We start from the raw sequence: 22,991 nt of genomic DNA on the forward strand, positions 1-22,991 counted from the left end.
AATAAAATAAATGAGAAACTAAAATAAAGGTTTATAGGGCGGTGATTTAGAGGATCTAAAAAAATCAGATTGGCCTAAAAAATAAAAAAAGGTAAAATATATGAGATTGTCGGCAAAGAGATCATTTACTTTTTGTACAAAGACATCACAATTATTCTCGTTTTTCAAATTTCAAAATAAGTGGTTGCAAGTGTTATGAAATAGACACAAAAAATTCTTGGACTTTGTGACTCACCCCAAACCATCCACTTTGATACTGAATGAGCGGGAATAGTCGTGACCTCCTTGTAATAAAGAGTATATTTGTAGATAATCCTAATTTATATTTTCATATGATGTTTAATAGTTTTGATCACATGTGCAAAGCATGTGCTCTTTACTAGTATTATTTTATTTCTTCATTATAAGAAATCACAACTATTTTCACTCATTAGACGTCAAATTGAATGTCTTGGGGAAGTCAATAAGTTCAAAGTGAGTCAGCCGACTCACTTATTACAGTGCGGTCTCTTGTGTATCTAATATCTATCTCTAAGATGGATGTCAAAAAATGGTACATCCACTAAACTTTAAAATGGACGGTGAATAAAGGAATTAAAAAAATAGCGTTTATATTGTTTGAAATAAAAAAATTTCAAATTTAGATCATTGTCATGGTTGATATTATCGGACTTTAACATTTTGGATAAAAATTCATCTTTGAGATATACTTTGTAGGGAGACCGCACAATAATAGTGTGCGTCTGTTGAGGTACCAAAAACTTATCCTTATGTCTATTCAATAATACTCTTACAACTAACCATTTTAAAATTTAAAAGATAAGAATGATGGGCCTCTTGTATAAAAAGTAAAAGAAAATTGTTTCATGAGTTAGCGGGCATAAGAGCCATAAATAAGATATGGGCGGTGCATAAAAAAATACTAAAAAAATTATTTTTTTATTTTTTTATTTAAGGTCATCTTGGGCTGATGAATCTCCAAAAAAAAAAAAAAAAAATCATCTAAAATGAATTTTAGTGAGAGGCTGCATACGTACATATGTGTTGGCCGACTCATGAAAACCCCACCCAAAAGTAAATAGAGCAAGGTTCTTATGCTTCCCCTATAGCATAAAACTTGTATACTTCCCCCTATCCAACCATTCATTCTGAATAGACGGCTGAGATGATCCCAATCAAAATATCATGTTGCTACACTATTTTATTTTTAATTTTTTTCTACAAAATATTTTGACACCAAATTTTAGGCGTCCACTATTCTCTTAAACTCACCCTTGTAAAAAATATAATAAATATTCTTAATAAAATAAAAATGATGAAAATATACCTGGAAGTTTCCAAGGATATTTTAGTTATTGTATTTTATTAAAAAAATATTTTTAATATTTTTTAGGTCCACCGTATTGAGAACATGATATAAACTAAATTTTATATTCATACAACTTACAAAAAAAATTAAAAATAAAATACCTTGAGACATTAGATCTAAATCAAAAGGTTAGTGGCCGACTTGATCTAAATTGATCGGCTGGATGGAGGGGGAAGTATACAAGTTGTATGCTCTTGGGGAAGTAAAAAGAAGTATATAAGCCTTTCCCAGACCATCCCGAGGAGGGAGAGACCAGAAAGACGCCATTACACGTCAGTTTATCTATACATGGGATAAACGTGTATCTTATTCTTAGCAGGCTTCCTCCCTCCAAAGTCTTTTTAACTTTGAAGAATAAATGCTAAGAGCGAGTGCCATTAATCTTAATCCTTCGCCTGCAACTTTTCTGAATTCTTAAATCTTAACCCCCATCTCTCTCTCTTGATGCTGCAACTCTGATTACGAAGTATTGGTCAGAAACAAAGAGCTAAAAGAGAATACTGTAATTTTTATGCGCACTCTTTTCTTCCCCCCTCCTTTCTGGAATTTCTTTCCGTGTTTATATTATCAGACATAAAAAATTGCGATTGCCTTACTGTTTTGAATCACTGGTTCATTTTTCTCCTTTGGTTTTTAGCAGTATATGTGATGATGCTTTTGAGGCGCATTTGGAGAGGAAGGGCTGTGGTTTTGGGGGCATGCAATAGGATGAACAGGGTTAACGGAAGGGACTCTGCGTTGGCGTTTGAATCAAAGGATCTTACTTTTCCTTCAAGTGTTTCTTCCCATACTGTATTAACATCATTTAGCAATGTAAGTTTGGATTTCTGTGCAATTTTTCTCTTTCTCTTGGTGGGTTTTCTTTCTCTTCAATTGCAGCTTATTTCATCTGTTTTGGATTTCTCAGCAATTTTTCTCTTTCTACTGGCGTTTCAAAAAGCGAGCCGGGTCCTAGGCGGCCTGGGTCAGGCCGTTCATGGAAATCCATGCCATAACTAGTGTTGTTGGGTTTTCTTGCTCTCAGTGTTTCAAAAAGTCTTAAGCAGGTCCTAAGTGGCCCCAGGCCGCCCATTGGCTAGGCAGTTCCTAAGCGACCCAGGCCGCCCCAGTGGCTAGGCAGATCCTTAGCAGTTTGGGTCCAGCCGCACCGCCCTGCCTAGGTAGGGCCAGAAACTGGGATTCTACATTTATATATCTTATAAAATATAAGAATTAGGTATTTAGGCACATCAGAATTCAAACTATACTACATTAGCACACAATCCATACCATAAATCGGTATATATTGAATTAAAACTTAAAATTTACCAACCAAATGCCAAACCAGTGGAACTATAAATCCACTATCCACAATACACAACCAAGAAGAGAAAAAAAAAATGAAAAGGAATATTTGAAGACTCAAAAGAATCTTCAATAGTTTAATCAATGTTCAAAGTTTAATCATTATTCAACATTCATCATTCATCATCATAAAAAGTAGGGTTGGCTGCATTTGCATCATATTTATCGGAGTTGTCACGTTCCTCGACATATTGGTCGTCCTCCGTCGTCTCTTCTGAATCTGCCTCTTCTTCCTCCTCTTCCTCCACCATCGTCCCCTGTGCAGAAGATCTAGTGGCCCTAAGAGGGTCAGCTATGTCCCTGAAGAATCCATGATCATGTCCCATGTCAATCCTTCATGTCCCTCGACCGCATCATCATCAACTAACTACCCCATAACATTATCCATATTTTTTGATTTGATGGGTTCTTTCTTATCTCTTTTAGCAAACCTGTCGTTCAAGAATCAATTATACTTGACGTAGACTAGGTCATTCAGCCTCTTTGATTCAAGCATGTTCATGTATTATTAATACAATTATACAAATTACTCTTATGGCCTTACCTCTTCAAAAGTACTCCAATTGCACTTCAGATGAGGAAGTGGTTAGGTTTAAGATCCGAATGGCCAACTTTTATAAATTTGGAGAACTACATCCATGTTGGCACCAATTGGCTGCAAAGAATTATAATAGAATTATAAAAATGAAACTTGATTACTTGAACTTGATGAACTTAAGAATATTATTACTACCTAGATCAATTTTAGTCCTTTGCCTCATCGCCATTGGACTCCCAAAAGACTTTAATGAGCACTTGTAATTTATCAGCTCATCAACACATATAATATCATGGATATTAGGATCAGGGACTAGCACATCTACATACTTATTAAATCTAGTCATAATTGTGTCATTTGTGTGTATATCCTTGTCAACATAAAAAAAAGCTGGGTTCAAATGATAACTAGCTGCATGCAATGACCGATGTAGCTGCCTATCCCACTTCTCATCTCAAATAGGCTTCTAACGGTTCTCATCATCATCAAAATTTTGGGCTATCTCTTTTTTGTATTTCTCCATAGCCTCATATATGTAGCCCATAGAAGCCTTGTCACTATCAACCATGCAAAGAACTTTGACAAGAAGAAAAAATACCTTAAGAGCACTCTCCACCCCTCGCCAAAAACCCTTAGAAAGGATAGTATCTCCCACCTTTTTTCTAACCTGATCCTTGCACTACTTGCATGCTCTCTAGTCATCCGAGGTGAACATCTGTCTCCACTGCACTCTCCTCGAATGTATGCTATCTAAGCACAAGTACCAGGTCGTAAATCTCGTGACCTCAGGCCTCACAATCTCCTTTTCCTTTGTAAATCTACGCATCATGCTGAGGGTGAGATGGTGACTATAAATGAAATTTGTAATTGACTTTGCCTTCTTCACTGTACCTGATATCTCGGTTAAACCGTCAAGAACCTCAAGCATGAGGTCTATACAATGTGCTGTACATGGTGTCCAAAAGATTCTAGGATAAGCTATGCGTAACAAATTAGCTGCAGCAACATTAGGAGCAGCATTGTCTGTGACAACCTGTACAGCAAGATGCTCCTCAACCTCCTTGACTCCCTTCTCTATAATTTGGAATACGCAATGAGCATCATGGATATGATCAGAAGCATCAATATACCTCAAAAAATTAGTCCCTAAAGGACAATTCACAAGGAAATTCATTTGACTTCTTTTCTTCTTATCACTTCAAGCATCAATCATAATAGAGACCCCATACTGAGCCCATGTATCCTTCTTAACTTCTACAACTTCCTTCATGACACTCACTGTTTTTTTCAAAAGAGGCTCTAAAAGCTTATATGGGGTTGAGGGTTTCATCCCAAGTCCAAATTGGCCAATTGCCTCTATCATGGCATAGAAGCTGCTTAGGCGAGCGGTATTGAAAGGAATGCTCGCCTTATAAAACCATATAGCAACATAATAAACAACTCTATCTCTCTCTTCCTTCTTCATTCTATTTTCAGTGGTGGTTTGCTTCTTTGTTTTCTCTCCTGCAACCTCACGGTCAAGTCGAGGCAAAAAACTATACATAGGGCCTCTAACCCGAGGCTTCTTATTCCAAGAACCATAAGCAATTACAACTCCCTTTCCCTTTCCCCTAATAATGGATTGTTCTACCTCTTGACATCCCTCCCTAATCCCATCCTCATCACTATCATCATCATCATTATTGGCAAGAACCCTAGACCTAATCTGTGCTATGGAGGCAAATCTCTCATCTTTTTTCATTTTTACCATACTAAAAAAATCGGTTATTTTCTCTTTAACAACATCAGGAGTCTTTTTACATGGGGCAACATCCCCCCTAATACCGGCAAGATGTTTATTGAAGCGATTTATACCCCTTTTTGTATTCTTCTCACAAAACTTGCATCTTATGCAATTTTTATCATTAGGATCTAGGTTGTAGCCATATTTTCTGCTGGGATCACCACTCCTATTAGATCCCGAAGAAGATATCTCAAAATAATACAACTTATACAAGCAATAACAAAAATTACTTAATTTGATTGCTCAATCTTCAGACTTCCTCTGTAAAGATGCTTCTAAGGACTCAAAATCTTCTAAAAAACCCCCAATAGATTTATAAAATATCAAAAATTAAATCTAATATCAATGAGTGATGTTTTGATAAATTTCTCATAACTTTGAGAAACCCTTTGATCTTAAAGAAATCACCAAAAATTAGTTTTTGGGGGTTTTCTCTCTCTAAAATGGGGTCTAATGAGTTTTAGGTTTCAAATGAACCTAAAACCCACATTTTTGGGCCCCTAGTATAAAAAGAATGGCAAAAAATATCCCCACTGAGTGCTTTGTCCGCCTCTGAGTGGGGTGCTGTCTCTAGGTGGCCCCCCAGGTGTAGGTGTTGGGCGGCCTCCGAGGCGGTTTCTATGCTGCTTTTTTTGGGCGCCTAGGCGTGCTCCGCTTTTTGAAACACTGCTTTTAGTTGCAACTTATTTCACTGTTCATGGAAATCATGTAAAATCTAGTTTTGTTTGATTCTCTCTCTCTCGTCAATTATGCTTTTTTATCTGTTCACGCAAACCCATACCACATCTAGGTTTGTGAGTTTTTGTCTCACTTAAATTGCATCTTATTTCCTCTGTTCATGGATAGTTGGAAGCCCTTTATCATGTCTGGCTATATTGGTTTTCAGTTTTCTTCCATTGTAGATTATTTCACCTGTTCATGGGAATGCACTTTATGTCTACTTTTGTTGATTTTTATCTCTATTCAGTTACAGCCTATTTCACCTGTCATCGAAACCCATATCATATCTGGCGCTGTTGATTTTTCTTTCTTCAGTTGCAGATTATTTCACCTGTTTATGTAAACCCGCCTCATATCTTGATCTTTTGGGTTTTCTCGCTCTTCGACTGTTGCTTTTTCAACTTTTCATGTAAACACATAACATATTTACCCTTCTTGGTCTTTTTCTCTCGTGAAATGCAGATTATTTCATGAATTCATGGAAACCAATGTAATTTTTGGGTAGTTCACCTGTAGGAATTGAAGTTGAGATGTGGTATTGCAATCATCAACTAGTAACCAATCATGCCCAAGCCCAATTATTTCGCATGTCCATGGAAACCCATTTAGCAGCTGGCTTTGTAGAATTTTGTCTCACCTCAATTGCAGCTTATTTCAACTCTTTATTGAAACCCATATCATATCTAGCTTTGTCAGTTTTTCTCTCCATTCAGTTGCCACTTCTTTCACCTGTTAAGGGAAACCCATTCATGTCTTCCTTTGATGGTACCTATAGTAGTTATAGTTTGCAGCTCGTGTTAGAGCAACATAGATATATGTCTACTCTTGAGACACTCCCAAATTAGGACTGATCGTTAGATTGATTGACACCAGTGCATAAGCAAGTGATTATGTAATTAGTCTCTTTTCAGAATCCGTAGTCTCAATTCTTGTTTTCTGGTTGATTATCTTATTGAGACTATAAGCATTTGTATTTGGTGGCCATCTCTTTCTCTCTCTCTGGGGATTTTAATTCACTATATAAATTGTCTAGTTGCTTTTCTTGGATATGGAGAATCATTAGATTGAAAGTTTATAGCTTTTTAACCTAGTTGAGTTTTCTTAAGGACAGAACCGCACTCCCCTTTCTCTCTCTCTATCTTAGTGAGATTTTGAGTATTTATATTTATTGGCTATCTCTCTCTCTATGGATTTGAATTGGCTATAGAAATGGTGTAATTGCTTTTCTCTTTAGATACGGAGAATCATTTGATTTGTAGTGTATAACATTTTAACCTAGTTGAGTTTTCTTAAGGATCCCTTCCCTCCTTATTATGTGTCTGTGTGTGCATGTGCATATGCATGCGTGTGCGTGTGCGTGTGCGTGTGCGTGTAGTTATCTTGCCATCAAAGCTGTGATTTCAGCATTCTTGCTGTCAACGCCTTGATTTCACTATCCTTTTGGGCAATCATCAGTCTTGTTTCGGGATCCTTTCATGAAAGGAGCCGATTTATTCATTCACGCGTTCCTCCCCTAGGGCTTCATCTACCACAGTGACTATTACATTGGGTACAGATCAAAGGGATATTGGAGCTATCAAAGCTCCAGGAAGGTGAACCATCTTGAACCTTGCCAGAAGAATGCATTCAGCGTGGATATATATATATATATATATATAAAATAGAGAGAGAGAGAGAGAGAGAGAGAGAGAGAGAGAGAGAGAGAGAGAGAGAGATCATATGAGCCTATGGGCCTCTGGAACAGTATAGGCGCAACTGCCCAGATAGAATTTTAGACACTGGTCATAGAAATCGATGACCAGTGTCACATTTTAGAATTTTTTTTTTTTTGGAAAAAAGTATAATACTGACGGACTTCAAGTTTTGTACACATGTACGCCTCTTCTTGGAATACTAAATAATAAAAAAAAAAGGGTACTCAAAAAATGTGGGCTAAAATGTGTCTGGCATGTTTGGTAAATGTAGACCATCTGGATCTCCTCCTGTCCTTCAATTTGGGTTGGCTGGCCCATACTGTGTAATAGGATGGTAGGCTTACACATCTTTTACGCACATACACACATAACACGCATACACACACACACACAGAATTTTTATCTTCTAGAGTTCCATAGTGCAAATAATTTGTTTAGACTGCACGAGGTTGATTCACTGTTGACTTCTATTGCAAGCTATTTGTAATTTGTGAAAAGAATCAGCAGAGAAACACAAATTACTTAGCGAAGATTATTTGAGCTCTGTGAAAAAAATAACACCAGTCTGCAGTTTCTTCTAAGGTTTGTGGGCATGCATCTGTGATGCTTGCTTATGTTTCCTCAAGTGATTGGCTTTACTAGATACTAGGAAGGAATCACTAGAGAAATAAATGGGCACATTAAGTAAGCTCATGAATTGTAATTTCATAATAGATTCATGCCTTAGTGTTAGGAAAATATCATTTGCTAGATCACATCAACTAGAAAGCTAATGATGGATTACTTACTGGAAAGAAAAAATGAAAGCTAATGACGATATTTAGCTTTTTGTCCCCCATTTTCAAAAATCTTTGGAGCCATGTTATGGAAGCACTTGTCATGTACTTCTTGTGAAGTAACTGATGGCACATGCTATTGCCAGTTATTTTTTCAAAATGGTTTTTTGCTTACCAACTTTTATCCTTCCCTGTTGCAGGTTATACAGTTAATGAGGCCAAATGCGATTTGCTTTTCAAACCTAGCTTGTGTAGATCTTCCAGTAGGAGGAATAGTTGAAGTACCACTGGCACAAACTGGTGAAGGTATTGCAGAATGTGAGCTCCTCCGTTGGTTTGTGCATGAGGCAAGTTCTATACCATAGGGATTTACTTTGTTGATGTATGATATTGTGAACTCTCTTTTGATAATTTGAGTCACCATATGTATTCCTTTAGAACCTCTAATCAGTATGGTTGCATACTTCAAATACTTTATCTGGTCTTATGCAAGTATCCCCATAAAACTTGGACTGGTAGCATGATAGCATTGATTAGAAGAATGCTTTTCATGCTATGATATTTGGGTTTAAACTTGCAATGTCATGTCCTAATTCACTTGCATTATCATGTTGGCCACATCACTACAAGTTTCCAACTTTCAACCAGTTAGTAGTTGAAAGTTTGGCAACTCACCTGTATTGTGATTGTTGGATAAGGAAGTGCTAGCATTCAGTTGATAAGTGCACCGAAGGGCCTGCATTTGGAGTTCCCTTACAGGAATGGTATGTCCTATAAATTGGAGTCGTTCTGGGGATATTTGGTCAGATTCTGATATGGGGTTTTTCAGGTTAAGTGGAGGTTTTGTGCGAGTTAGTAAGAGATGGATTTTGTAATCATTTGAAGAGCACTAGATTTCAAATGCTGACTATATGGCAGTTTTGTGGAGACCAGGGAGAATTATTTCATAATTTCTCTGCCATTTAGGTTTGTTGCCATGTATTTGGATTAATAGGTTGGGTTGACCCTCGCATTGGAGTCAATTGGAAGGTTGGGAAGGCCTATTAATATTGGTGGGCATTAGAAAGGTGTTTTGGGTTATTTGATTTTGTAATATCATTAATGAAGTATTAACAACTTCCACGCGTTCACAAAATTTGTATGATGTGTTGTGGGCTTTAGCAAATTTAATTTTGATGGAAGGAGCAACAACTGTCTGGGTTGGCTAAGGTCTGAGATGTTTCAAGAGGTCTTCTTTTTCTTTCTCTCATTGAGGTAATTTTCAAATATTATAATGGTATTGGAGACCCATCTAATTTCTTTCGACTATTAAACACCTCTGAAAAATGGTTAATGTATTCACCACTTATTATGGCAGATGGAGGGAAATTGGCTTTTGAGTTGGACAAAGGACACCCCGGAACCAACTGCTTTATCCCACTAATATTACTGTATTGATTTTTCTGCCCCGTGCTAATAACCCATTAACAGTTCCACATGGGAAGGGTGAACTTGATTTCTAAGTTTGCTGAAGGTTGTGCCTTTTTTCTTTCCTTTTTCCGCTTTCACTGCTTGACAATCTCTATATCGAAAGATAAAATTAGCTTTCCATGAGCCTTGCAATGATTTTGTTGGTGGCATGCTGCTTGGGTTGAGCACTATTCTTGGCTGCATGGCTTGAACTTGGAAAACTGTATTGGTCTGTTCTGTTTCTAATTCACTTCTTCTTTGAGAAGGTTGGGCCGAGACCAGGTCTAACTTCGATCGTAGTTGAGCCAACATGTTGCAAAATATTGATGCATGAGTATATGAAAGTTTTCACTAAGGAAATTCCTTATCATTATAATATTGATAAAACATATTAAGTATTTTGAATAATTGCTCAAGGAAAATCCTAAATGCTATGTAATTATTTATCCTTGAACAGACTTCTAAAAGGAAGTCTTTCCTGCTTCGTTATCAAGCGAGTTTCATAGGACCACAGTTCTCATTTTGTGCTGCTTCTGCTCTTTTTGTCATTCTGAAAATATGCATATCTTATTCCTTTTTCTTACCTGATGTACTCTCCTAAACCTTGTTTTGCTAATGGAACGTATCCAAATCTAATTAAATCCCCCTTACTGGATTACTCTTTTACAGGAAATATTGTCCTGAAAGCGAATATGTTCGGAGGATCCGAAAAGTGAAACCGTGCATCTTCACAGATTGTTCAAAAGAGTTATAAATAAAGAAATCCTTTGGTTGATGAGAATATATTAATATAGAAAATTACACGTCTGTAACACTGTTTCTCAATCCCCTCAAGCTTTTCATTCTCAATTTGTTCAATGGTCATTCATTTTCTTTTCTCCATTTTTGCCTTTTTGAAACTGAGAAAATCTCAATTTATACCAATTAAGTCCTTGATTAGAAATAGGATCCTTTCGTTTCTTTTTTACTTCTACAAGTTGCTCATAGGAGTTATTATTCAATATTAATTTGTCTGTTTATGTCCTCATATATTTTTTAATTGGTCAGCACTCTATTTATAACTTGTTCTTGTTAAAAGCATTAAACGTTTTTGTTTTCTATTAGGGTGATCAAGTTGAGGAGTTTCAGCCTCTATGTGAAGTTCAGAGTGACAAAGCTACCATAGAGATCACAAGTCGATACAAGGGAAAAGTTTCCCAAATCCGATTCCTTCCTGGTGATATTGTTAAGGTATTACAACGGAACTATAGAACTTCCCCGATCATCCATGTATAAGAATCAACCACATATTCAACAACTGATTGGAGTTCGAGTGTTGTAATGATAGTTTGCCGCCTAGAGAATAAAGGATGGCTTGATGAATGGTGGGTATGGTTAACTCATCTTGTCAAGTATGGATGTGCCAAAGAAATGAAATATATTTTAATATAATTAAATAGCCTAGAAGTACCAAAATAGAAAGAATAAGGAAATCTAGGGAACATAGTTATAAAATATTGAAACATTAGGGAAAATTGTTAAATCAATTTTTTATGTACTTTGCTATTTAATTCATAGATAACATGCAAATTGAAATTTTCATAGAGTGAGTTTGGGATTGGTTCCTATCCTACTATTGCTTTGGGTGGGAACTTCTTATTTGGCCTAAATATTTTTTGGTTCACAAAAACAGAAATTACAAGCTCTGCTCCCCCCCCCCCTACCCCCCCCCACCACCCCCCACCAAAGAAAAAAAAAAAAAAAATCCCCCCCCGAAAAAAAAAAAGGAAAAGAAAGAAAGCCCTGGCTGGTGGAATCTGTCTCTAGGTTTGCTTTCCATAACACACAAAGCAAGAAAGAACTAACATGCTAAACTTAACTGCTCTAGTTCTTTCACATTTGTCATTCTGAAAATATGGGGTTGCTTTTTTTTGATAAATACTCTTCCAGTATGACAGTTTTAACTCTCTCTCTCTCTTTCTGTCAGTGTGTTTTTGTGTGTGTGTAAACTGTACATAGTTATAACATGAACATGTCATTTTTACTTTTTGTGTATAAGCTGTAGCAAAATAGTGAAGGGAAAGTACTCTATGAAATTGGTTCTTCCCTCCCTCCCATCGGTTACTTGTTTGCTTTTCAGGCCATTTGATAATATATTCATCTCATTTGAATACCACCGCAGGTTGGTGAGACCCTTCTGAACATAATTCTGAATGAAACCCAGAATGGGCCTCTGAGTTCAGCTGGATCCAGTTCTACTGAGACTGAGGCATTACTTGGGTCAACTTATTCTGATACATTGGGGAACAAAGAGATGGCTGACAGAGTCCCTTCTACTCCTTCTGTTCGCCATCTTGCAAAGCAGTATGGTCTTAATATCAAGGATATTACAGGTACTGGTCCAGGTGGCAGGGTGCTAAAAGAAGATGTCCTTCGGTGTTGTCCTACCAAGGTGATGCCTGAGGATTCAATGACTTCCTCAGAAGTATCTTGTATAGAAAAGCATGATACTATGGAAAAGGAACAAGCAATGGAACTGACTGGAGAACCTTATCGGGATAAGACCTTTTCCCTCAGGTATAGCACATTAACCTTTAATCTCAAATAAAAAACTGATGCACAGATTGCATTTTGAAAATGATTCAGCAGTAGTTTGTGGGAGATTGCATGAGAACCATTCTTCTCCTCCTATGAGTCTTGTCATTCATGTTTATGTCTTTACTGATATGACTAATTTACTTTATAAATTTTCATTTTTTAATGGGAGAAGGTCTTCATGAACACGAGTTCCTGCATGTTGTTTAACTGTTGCAAGTTTGATAAATAATTTCCTCGTGCGTTCAGTCTGCAGATAGATGGCTTTATGCCCCATTTGGGTGCTCCTTTTTTCACAGTAGAAATATGTTTCTGTTATTCTTATTAAAGAATGTGAGGCATTCCAGCTTGGCATACCACAATTCATGGGCTAGCTTATGGTTTCATACCCCACTTGTGTCGGAAACGCGCCCCCCAATATGTCATTGCCTCTATAATAAAAAAATCCTATTTACTCTATCCCAAAAAATGAAAAAGGAGGGGTGGGGAACAGGAGGAGTCCTTTGAAATGACTATGACCTTTTAAGACCACATTTTTTAGGAATGGCCATAAGTGCAATTAAAGATATCCTTTGGTATGACTACCAAGACGTCCGTAGAGGGCCTTATAGTTTGCATGCCTTATATGTCAATTGCATTTTCCCAGATGAACTCAATTGGCCCCTTGCCAAGTTGGAATCACACGTATGAATAACCCTTCACCTGATGTACCTTATGGATCAATGCACATGCTTGCCTTGTGATTATAAATACCAGGTCTTCAAAGTCTCTTATCTGAGCTTGGAGCTATTCCATCATATTGTAGCTGAAGATGCCGATGAGATGGCCCACATATCTTTATATGATACCATTTTCTTTTGTGATTCTTTTTATGTAGGCTTTTGGTTGTTTTCATCTCCTGTTGCAATGGACTTTCTTTTCCAAAAATGAATGCATGACTACTTTGCTTCATTATAGGGGATTCCAACGAGCAATGGTTAGAACAATGACCATGGCAGCAAAGGTTCCACATTTTCATTATATGGAAGAGATAAACTGTGATGCATTGATAGAACTTAAAGTTGCTTTTCAGAATGCAAGTAGTGATAATAATGTCAAGCACACTTACTTGCCATTCCTGGTGAAGTCCCTTTCGATGGCACTGGAAAAGTATCCCATATTGAATAGCATGTTTGATGAGGTGTCCAATGAGGTCACTTACAAAGGTACTCGATCTTCGACCATCGCTGTTGTAAATTTGCATGCCATCATTAATATGCTCAGTTGTCAAGATTTTATTTTTTTGATAGAGTGACGCTCAAAATTGGATATACTGGATAGATGTTGGGCTCATGTATGTGAAAACTAACTCCATTTCATTGTTGAAGGAATTAATCTTTTGAATACATTGTATAAATCTTCCCAGGTGTTTATATGCATTTTGTATCACTCTTTAAGTCCTACTATTGGTGCTTGTTATATGATTCTCATGGACTTCATAGATCCTCCGGTTTTTTATGAAGTTAACTGTATTGTATTAATAGTAGACAAGTTAAGTAAAACTGGTAAACCAGTAAGTAGGCTACCCATGACAACAGGGATCCCTATACAGAAGACCTCATGGGGCCCAAAAAATCCCAATGAAAATTTACTAAAAGCCACCAGTGGGAGTCGGATAAAAAAGGGTTCAGTAGCTCAAAAAGGTGCCTAGAAACCCCTCTGGAGGGTTACTGGAAGCTCCCTCCCTAGCTAGGAGGTCCGCTTCAGCATTTGGTTCCCTCCATACGTGCCTCCACGAGGCACTAAGTGGGCTAGTTATATGCACGATTTCATCGAAGAGATGGGCTAGACGCCGTGGGCAGGGGGCTGAGGCTGAGGCCCAGGCAATGGTATTCTTGGAGTCTCTTTTTTTGCTGCATCAATACAATTATTGCAACTGCTAGTTCTGTACGAGTCTTCTTCTTTTTTCCCCCCTCTTTTAAAAAACAAACTGATGCCTTTTAAAATCGTCCACATGTGATTCTCTTGGTACACTTAACAAAGCATTTAAAGCTCACTTGAGGCATTTCTCACTTTTCTGTTTATGTTGATCACTCTTTGCATCAAATCTAGGATATCACAATGTGGGGATCGCAATGGCGACGCCCTTGGGTCTTGTTGTTCCAAATGTAAAGAAGGTCCAATTGCTTTCCATTTTCGAGGTATGCTTCAGTCATTCTTTTTGGGCAATTAAGCATAGGATGTGAATGACATTAAATAACACCCAGCTTCTGTGCAAGAACTCTTCCATTGCCATGCCATTGAAGCATTTATATTGTATCAATTTGGTTTCCAACATTTTCTTAGCACTCCACTTACCATAGGATGTGAAAAAAAGTGGTTATTTGACTTGTAATTCCTCCTCTCAAAGTAACACTGAATGGTTGGAGTAATGCTAGGAAACTTTAGGAAACTCAAGTGATATTATAGCATGACAAATCCCAATATGTATTGCTCACTGATGCCCATCTTATAAACTTATGCATTTGATCTGTATTTCAGATAACCAAGGAATTGTCCAGATTGCAACAACTGGCATCAAGCAACAAGTTGAGCTCAGATGATGTTAGTGGTGGAACAATATCCTTAAGTAACATTGGTGCAGTTGGAGGCAAGTTTGGAAATCCACTCCTCAATTTGCCAGAGGTTGCTATAATTGCTATTGGTCGAATCCAAAAGCTCCCCCGTTTTGCGGATGATGGGACAATATACCCTGCATCCGTAGCTCTTGTAAGTTACACCTCCAAATTAAGCATCAGCCTTGCATTTGATGGGTTCCTGTATTCATGGATGGTAAATATAACTACTGAAGAATAATAATAATTGGTAATTCTTCAAATCATGCATAAGATGAAGATATCCACGACCTATATATGCACTTGGGCATACTTAGGTGCAATCACAAATGCATAGAGTTCCATAGTTGACACCTACATGTTTTTGGATTTGATGTGTGAATGTATATCTTGGGTCAAGAATTCTAGAAATGGAGAGATTGATGAAGATGTCGTACATAGAATTAGAGCTAGGTGGGCGAGGTGGAAATGTACAATTGGAATTTTATGTGATCGTCATAGACTAATGAAGCTGAAGGGTAAGTTCTATAGGACAACTGTAAGACCAGCTTTGCTTTATGGGGAGGAATGCTGGGTGGACAAAAAACAATATACCCATAGAATGAGTGTAGCAGAGATGAGGATGTTGAGATGGATGAGTGGCAAGACAAGAAGGGATTATATTCAAAATGAATCAATCTGGAAAAATTTAGGTATGGCACCAATAGATAATAAAATGAGAGAGTAGTCATAGGTGGTCTGTCCATGTGTGGCGCCGATTCAGTACAACACCTGTTAGAAGGTGTGAGTTAGTTCAAGTAGAAAGATTGAAAATGACAAGGGGTAGATTCAAAACGAGTTGGAAGGAGTTCGAAAAGATATGGGGACTTTTGGCCTCACTGAGAGTATGGTCTTTAATAGAGCAGAATGGCAGACCAGGATTCATGTAGCTGTCCCCAATTAATTGGGAGAAAGCTATGATGATGACGATGATATCATTGATGTGTGAATGTATATATCCATCTATGCACGTCTCTGTAAACCATGTTCATGTAGAATATCTACATACCTGGATGAGTATGTGCATCTATGCATGTATATGTAAAACCAAACCCATTGTAAATTGGTACACGTGCAAATCATTTGCTGAATAGTAAAACCAACTACACAACCTCAAAATGCAACTGAACATACAAGTGCATGTGTTTATGCATGTCTGCATTTATGAGTCTTTGCTTGTTTCTATTTATAATTTATTGCTGTGTATCAGGTGACAATTGGAGCTGATCACAGAGTGGTTGATGGAGCAACGGTAGCAAGATTTTGCAATGAGTGGAAGCTCTTGATCGAAAACCCAGAGGTTCTTCTGCTTCATATGCGATGAGGCCTTCTCTTACCAGCATACATACTCGGTAACGAGTAGCACAAAATGCATGATTCTCATTCTTGACATATGTTCTATGTGAAGAAATATGTTGTACGGGGAACGAATATTGTAATGGAGTAGGGGGGGTTAAGACTTGTCTCTTGTTGTATATATGAGACAAAGCTATTGTTATCTCACAGCTTTTCTTCAATGTAGACCAACTGATCTTCTATTTTAAGAAGAGGCTGTAGCTCTAAATGGAATGTGTAATTTTGAACATTTTCTCCTGATCTGGTATGAAGACTTTAGTCTTTAGACGAGGAGTAAGGGTTAAAATTGGTGAATTAAATATGGAAAATGGTTATGTAAAAACACAAGAAAAATTTAGGAATATCTTCATTTTAAAATATAACTGTTTTGAGTTACTATCAATTGCAAAAGGAAAACGAGTTACAAGGTTCTATTCATTTAGTTACTAGCAATTCATCTTGGGAAGCACGAGCATGGAGAGAGAGAGAGAGAGAGAGAGAGAGAGAGAGGGATTTAGTTGAACACACCTGGGGCCTCGGGTTGAGTACTATACATGATGCAAATATCTAAACATTAGTAAATAGTTTCGAAATTTGTGACATAAGTTATCAAATTTCACATTGAACGGTTATAAAGAATTGTGATTTCATTATATCAAAGGTAAATGGTTCCATTGTGTACAATCCCTTAATAAATACCATTATGGTGACTATTATTGTTACTCTTTGTACAAGTAAATCTGATGGGACCATAATGATTAAAAAGACATCCAAAGAAAATTTTCATTCAATAATCGGAAGAAAATTTTCATTCAATAATCGGACAGCCAAGGTAATCATATTTATTACATGATAATTCATAGTTTCTCTCTCAAGTTTGGATTGCTTAGGCAGCTGAAACCAAATCCAAAGGTCTGTTATTTTGAGAATAGACTACACATTCAACCCATAACAAGAGAAACACCGAAATACCATCATTTTCTACCTCTATTCTTTTTATTTTTAAAATCTCTCTCTCTCTCTATTGGTGTGGAGCTAATTCGAGGAACATCTCTCTCCTCTTCTTGGCAAAGGCGACCAGCTTAGCTTGATTAGGCAGAGCTTCCTTCACCACCCCAAATTCACAAAAATCAGAGAGCCATGAAAATAAGAATGGGGTGTTTTCTTGGTCTATCAACTTTGCTCCTGATATCTCTTCCAGGAATTTGATCCAGCCAAACGCCGAACCAATGACCACCTCGAGATAACCAGGGTTTTCACCATTAAAGAAGAGCTTCTTGTTGCCAAAATATTTTTTAAGGCCATTTTCAAGTATGTTGAGGTTCTCCTTAAACTCTGCAACTCCCTCCTCTTGTTCTCCACCCTGGGTGATGAAAATCGTTCTACCTGATAACTGTGGACGGACACTCAGGATTAGGTGACACGCATGATAGAGAGAGGGAGAGAGATTGCGTTTATGAAAGAGAAATTATGTGGCCCTTATGTTTTTTTAGGAAATGTTATTTAAGCAATCAAATTATCTTACAAAATTATTAAAACAGTTAGATCCCAATTTGCATTAAAGGTTGATTTTTAAATTTTCATTTAACTCAAGTACTTTATCAAAAAAATATATTTGAAAAAATACTCAAATTATCTTTGTTTGGAAATGGAACCCTAAGTAAGCATGGCATTTCACCAATTTAAAAGCATTTTTGACACTTCCCATCATTTGGTTGGGCTCTCTTAGGTAAGGTGAATTACTAAAATACCCTGTTTGTTCAAAATTTTTAACCCTAAATATTGGCAATTTGGGTATTTTTTAAAATATTTTTTGAAAAAGTACTATGTAAAATGAAAATAAAAAATGAACCCTCTATTTGTTAGATGAGAGCTTTTTAACACTTTAATGCTTTTGTAAATCTTTTGAACCCTAATTATTTTGCAAAACCCTCAAATGATATCTTCCCTTTCTTTAAGGGGTGGCAATGGACCTGGAACCCACCCAGGACCCGAGGGTTAGACCCGATCAAGGTCCAGGTATGGGTTTAAAATTTGGATGGTGAGTCAGGTCCGGATCTAAATCTTGGACCTGAATACTATTTGGGTGTTAGGTTAAGGTTTGGTAATATTTTTTAAGTCCCAATATATAAACTATATTTATATAACATTAAATATTTTAATTTTTTGGGTTGGGTCTGGTAGGGTCTGGGTCCCGCTCTAGATGGACATGGACCCGACCCGACCTGATGCCACCCCTTGCAATTCATAATCACGGCAAGAAAATATACAACAAAAAGAAAAACAACAAATAAGCCAAGCCTGGGTGCTTCAATGTGCTACCCAAAAACAGAAGCACGTGGTTTTTATGAGTCGGCTGACTCATATGCAGGAATGCGCCTTCTCTCTATAATCTAGTTTTGAGATGGATTTTAAACTTAATGTTCTTGGAATGTATAATCTCTAGCATCGGGAGCAATAATATGTAAAAATAAATAAATCTTAAAATTTAAAAGCAAATTTTCTTGTAGAAAATTAGACCGTTGGTTTTGCTTTTATATTTGACTACCATGTTTTTGCATGTGGGGAATGCAAATGTAGAATTGCATCTCTTGACGCACAAGTTTCGAAACAAAATGAGAAAAAAGATTGAACGGTGTTAGTGGAGTGGTCACAGCAGAAATGAAAACCGCTAGGTGATTGGGATGTAGGGGTGCTACCACCATTGTCTTACCTTTGTATCGAAGAAATTCGCCCAAAATCGAAGCAGAGCTCTCTCATAAGGATCTTTCGGCATGAACGGCAAATTCGGCCATATTTCATCAATGTATTCAAGAATAATAAGTGAGTCAACTATAGGCTTTCCATTATGCAAAAACACACAGGTACCTTCTTGTGGATTGGGTTCATTTGTAAGAGAAGAGGGCTCTTATTGATCAGGTCTTCCTCAATGTATTCATAGGCTATGTCTTTGAGCTTTAGGGCAACCTCAATTCTTACACAATAGAAGCTTGCCCACAAACCAATTAACTTCACTTCATCAGAGGTGGCCATGGCTTCTTGCCCAAGCAAACGAAAGAAGGTGGTTGTATTTTTTGTTGGTGGGTAAGTGAGTGGTGTGCATATTTATAGTTAAGAGTGTTGAATTTGGTCAAATTTTAGGCTGATTTTTATAATTGAACCATGAGGTGAACAATTGCGTATGTGATAGTTGATAATTGATAAATGTTGAATGCTTTCTTGGTCCCCAATCCTTCATGTATTCCATGTGGTTCCCTCCTCATCTCCTAGGGTTTGTTGCTAGACAACTGTTTTTGTAATGTGAATAAATGTCAATAAACTCGTTAGACCACCTTAAAAAAACAGGCAATCAGGTAGTTAAATCAACTAATTTATTAACAAGATAGTCCCTTAAGTTTGTAATAATTTTTTCCTTAAGTTTCTTATCAACTATTTTGTTGAAAATGTTTCAACTGCCTATAATTGGATTTGGAAATAAGAATAAGTGAGGCTCATTGATAAATTAGTTTATATAAGCCACAAATAACCTAAATACTCCTTGTTTGTTCTAGGTTTGAAATCCAAAGCAAATATATTTTTAAAATATATTCTTTTGAGTTTAGAACCTGGAACTGGGGGCTATATTGGCCTTACTTTTTTCTTTGAATGTGTTTTTTTTGGCCGTTCCAAAGTCGCAACAAGAATTTTAGTTTAAAAAATATGCTTAGGGTAAGGAGCTTGCAACAAACAAGTATTTTTAGGCCATTTAGCTTGAACAACAAAGATAACTAAATTTATAGAAGTCCCCTTACTTGTTCAGAGTTCCACAACTTGGAACCTTGGTAATTTAGGTTTTTCTTAACAAAATTTCGAGGAGGCACTCAAATAAAAGACTTTAAAAAGGGGTGACATTTGTATAAGGTTGGCGTGTTAAACAATCAAAGTAAGGCGACCCCCCCTCCCAAATTGATGCCCAAATATATGGTCCAAGTGCCAAAAATCTCTATGAAGGTCCTCAAATCTATTTTTATATCTAATTATGAAATTTATAGTTTAAAAAATAATGTAGATCAAACAGATTTATGAACACTCTAAAATCTAAAAATGGATGGTCCAGATAATTCATTACAAGATGCATTGTTTCAAAGACTTGAAATCCTTCTATTTATAATTCATTTAAAGGGTGCAGTTTGCATACGGATGCATCCGTAGGTGTACAGATAAGGTGCACCTTTATCATGGTATATAATTTTGATGTAAAATATTCTTAGGATTATCTCAAAATCTATTTTTACATCTAATTATAAAATTTTAAATTTTAAAAATGGTTAAAATCAAATAGATCGATAAACATATGAAAATCTTGAAAATTGACGGTGTAGATAATATGTTGTAAAATGCAGTATTTTTTTGACTTAAAATCTTTTTATTTTTCATATTCATATATTTCGATGTCGAGATGATCAATCAAAGGGTTTTTCAACATTAAAACCACCTTTTCCGATGGATTTTTGAGGGGCATCCATAATTTTCCTTTATAAGGTAGCATCTTTATATAAACTTTTTCCTTCATTAAAAGGTTACAATTTTTAAAAAGAAAAACATGATTGCATGCAAGCAGCCATCAAGTAATCCTTATATTTTAAAATACTTTAATACATAAGAATAGTCTATTAACTTTATAACTTTTATTTTAAAATTGAGCAAAAATTACAAAAAATATGTAATTCCCACCCATAAATTTATATTTTATTAAATCACTTAATTAACCACTTAAAACTAATCTAGACAATAAAATAGACCATTCCAACACAGAAAAACATTATAAAAGAGAATAATACGTTCATTATACTATCAATAAATAAACAAAGAGTAATGGAAGTTTAAGGCTAAGAGAAAAATACCTACCTCTCATTAGTACATGAACCTGGTTTGTTATAAATCTTGGGGGAAAAGAAAAGAGATTTAAGGATAGAGATATCCACTTTTGATACGTCAGAATCTCTTATTCCTATGTCTTTCTTTCTAACCTTTTCAAAAGAATAAAGAAAAAATTAGATGGGAAGTATTTTCACACCATGTTTCTCTCTTAAAGTTTCTCCCATGTAACTCCCATGTAGATAACCCAAATAACTAAGATATAGATCTACCCCATCCAACTTAGCAAATTATATATGGCCACAATAATATTCTATTTAAAGAATATCTCTTTTTTAAAAGAGTCCCTCTATTTCTAAGATACATGCCCTACCCTCTCTCTAAATAAAGGATCTCATTTTATTCTTGTGATATGTATCTGCCTTTAAGTATAGCTATATAAGGGCAGTAACCTGGTGCAATATTTACATATAAGGGCAGTAACCAGGTGTTGGTCCCTCATAAGGAGGGACCTGAGAGGGGTGGGCCGGAAATAGTCATAACTTTTGGCTGATGCATAAAGTGGCTGCTGCAATATTTATATATAAGGGCAGTAACCCGGTGTTGGTCCCTCTTAAGGAGGGACTTGAGAGGGGTGGGCCAGTAGGAGGGACCTGAGAGGGGTGGGCCGGAAATGGTCATAACTTTTGGCTGATGCACAAAGTGGCCACTTTCAAGACTCAAACTCACGTTCTTGCGCTGACTACCTGAGTTTTTTACCATCACACCAAATGACGGCCCCTATAATATTTATATATAAAAAAAGATTATATATGGCACACAAAGATACCTGACCAGTCCAAGCTAGAGATTAGCTATATGGCACTGGATATGGTTGCCCTCATCACCAAAATTTGAGGACACGGGAATTCTAGGGTTGAGCCCATAGTATCTTCTTTCCGTGTGTACAAACTCCATTGTATGTTTGAATTTATGATTTTACTTTGTATAAATCTTTTTCTTTTTTCCTATAAATTTATTGTCAATGTACTCCCCAAATAAGAGTCAATATGGCCTTATTTTACTATAATTTACTTTGTAAATCTGTTTTTTTTCTCTGACTTACTATGTAAATCTCTGAGTTTGCTTTGATTTTACAGGCTATTTTTACTTTGATTTAATCTTTAAGTATTATGATTTTGTAAGCCATTTTTATTTTGATTTACATGCCTTCTTTTACTCTAAATCTGCATGTCATTCTTTAAACTAATTTTACTACGTAAATAACATATTTTATAGTGTAAAATCAGATATTTTAGGGAGATTTCACGGATTAAAATCTGTAAAATCTCTATAGAACTCTGTATTGATAGAAATCTAATGTATACTTTGCTATTAGGCAATGTAAAACAGAAAGTAAAACTTTGAATTTTACATTGTATTTTATATTCCACTATGAAGCCGAACCCACATAGTTGGGATAATACTCAGATGATGATGATTTTTATTGTATACAAAATATTTTTATTACAATAATTTTTCGAGTTGTGCTGATATTATGTAAATATCTGTAAAATATTTAAAACTACCTTGTAAAATCACATATTTTATAGAGATTCTATAGTGTAGAAGTTTACACCCTTCTCATTTCACATTTCCAGGTATGTTACCAATTAAATTGTATTTTTTACTTTATCTTTACCAAGTAAAATGCATTATTTTGGTAACGCATTATGTGACAACAAAAAAAAAACGTTTTTACAAAGTAAATCGAGTTTTTTTGGTAACTACCAGCCATTCTTCTTTTCTTAGGATTTGATTTACGTTTTGAGTATAAAACTTGACCAAATGTGGCTTTGTATCACCGAGAATTGAGGTCAAAGTTTTTGGGGGTGAATTAGGTTTATATGTATGGTTGCTCAATAGAATGAATGATGTGA

General features: G+C 36.2%; 2 protein-coding genes across 8 annotated transcripts; one reads left to right on the plus strand and one right to left on the minus strand.

Annotated features, from left to right (window-relative positions):
* Nucleotides 1–1,533: 1,533 nt before the first annotated feature.
* On the plus strand, nt 1,534–16,465 carry BCE2 (2-oxoacid dehydrogenases acyltransferase family protein). 7 transcript variants are annotated; one of them, XM_011623603.3, is made up of 9 exons: nt 1,534–1,871; nt 2,010–2,182; nt 8,425–8,571; nt 10,778–10,903; nt 11,835–12,229; nt 13,205–13,452; nt 14,339–14,427; nt 14,768–14,995; nt 16,091–16,465. In XM_011623603.3, exons 2-9 carry the CDS (start codon nt 2,018–2,020, stop codon nt 16,202–16,204), a joined length of 1,512 nt encoding a protein of 503 aa, XP_011621905.1. In that variant the 5' UTR covers nt 1,534–1,871; nt 2,010–2,017; the 3' UTR covers nt 16,205–16,465. The 7 variants fall into 7 exon arrangements, 5 of the variants coding, with proteins under 5 accessions (XP_011621905.1, XP_020520539.1, XP_088715678.1 ...); XR_016050222.1 differs by having other exon boundaries at nt 1,539–1,871; nt 13,125–13,452; XR_016050220.1 differs by lacking the exon at nt 14,339–14,427 and having other exon boundaries at nt 1,539–1,871.
* A 530-nt stretch (nt 16,466–16,995) lies between these two features.
* Nucleotides 16,996–19,276, minus strand: LOC18430270 (putative glutathione S-transferase). Its single transcript, XM_020664929.2, is given in 3 exon segments — nt 16,996–17,608; nt 18,929–19,075; nt 19,078–19,276. Coding segments are annotated over 3 exon segments (690 nt in total). The 5' UTR covers nt 19,249–19,276; the 3' UTR covers nt 16,996–17,236.
* Nucleotides 19,277–22,991: the final 3,715 nt, after the last annotated feature.

This window comes from Amborella trichopoda, chromosome 2 (assembly GCF_054954075.1).
Source record: "Amborella trichopoda isolate Santa Cruz 75 chromosome 2, AtrichopodaSantaCruz75HAP2 v2.0, whole genome shotgun sequence".
Classification (NCBI taxonomy): domain Eukaryota; kingdom Viridiplantae; phylum Streptophyta; class Magnoliopsida; order Amborellales; family Amborellaceae; genus Amborella; species Amborella trichopoda.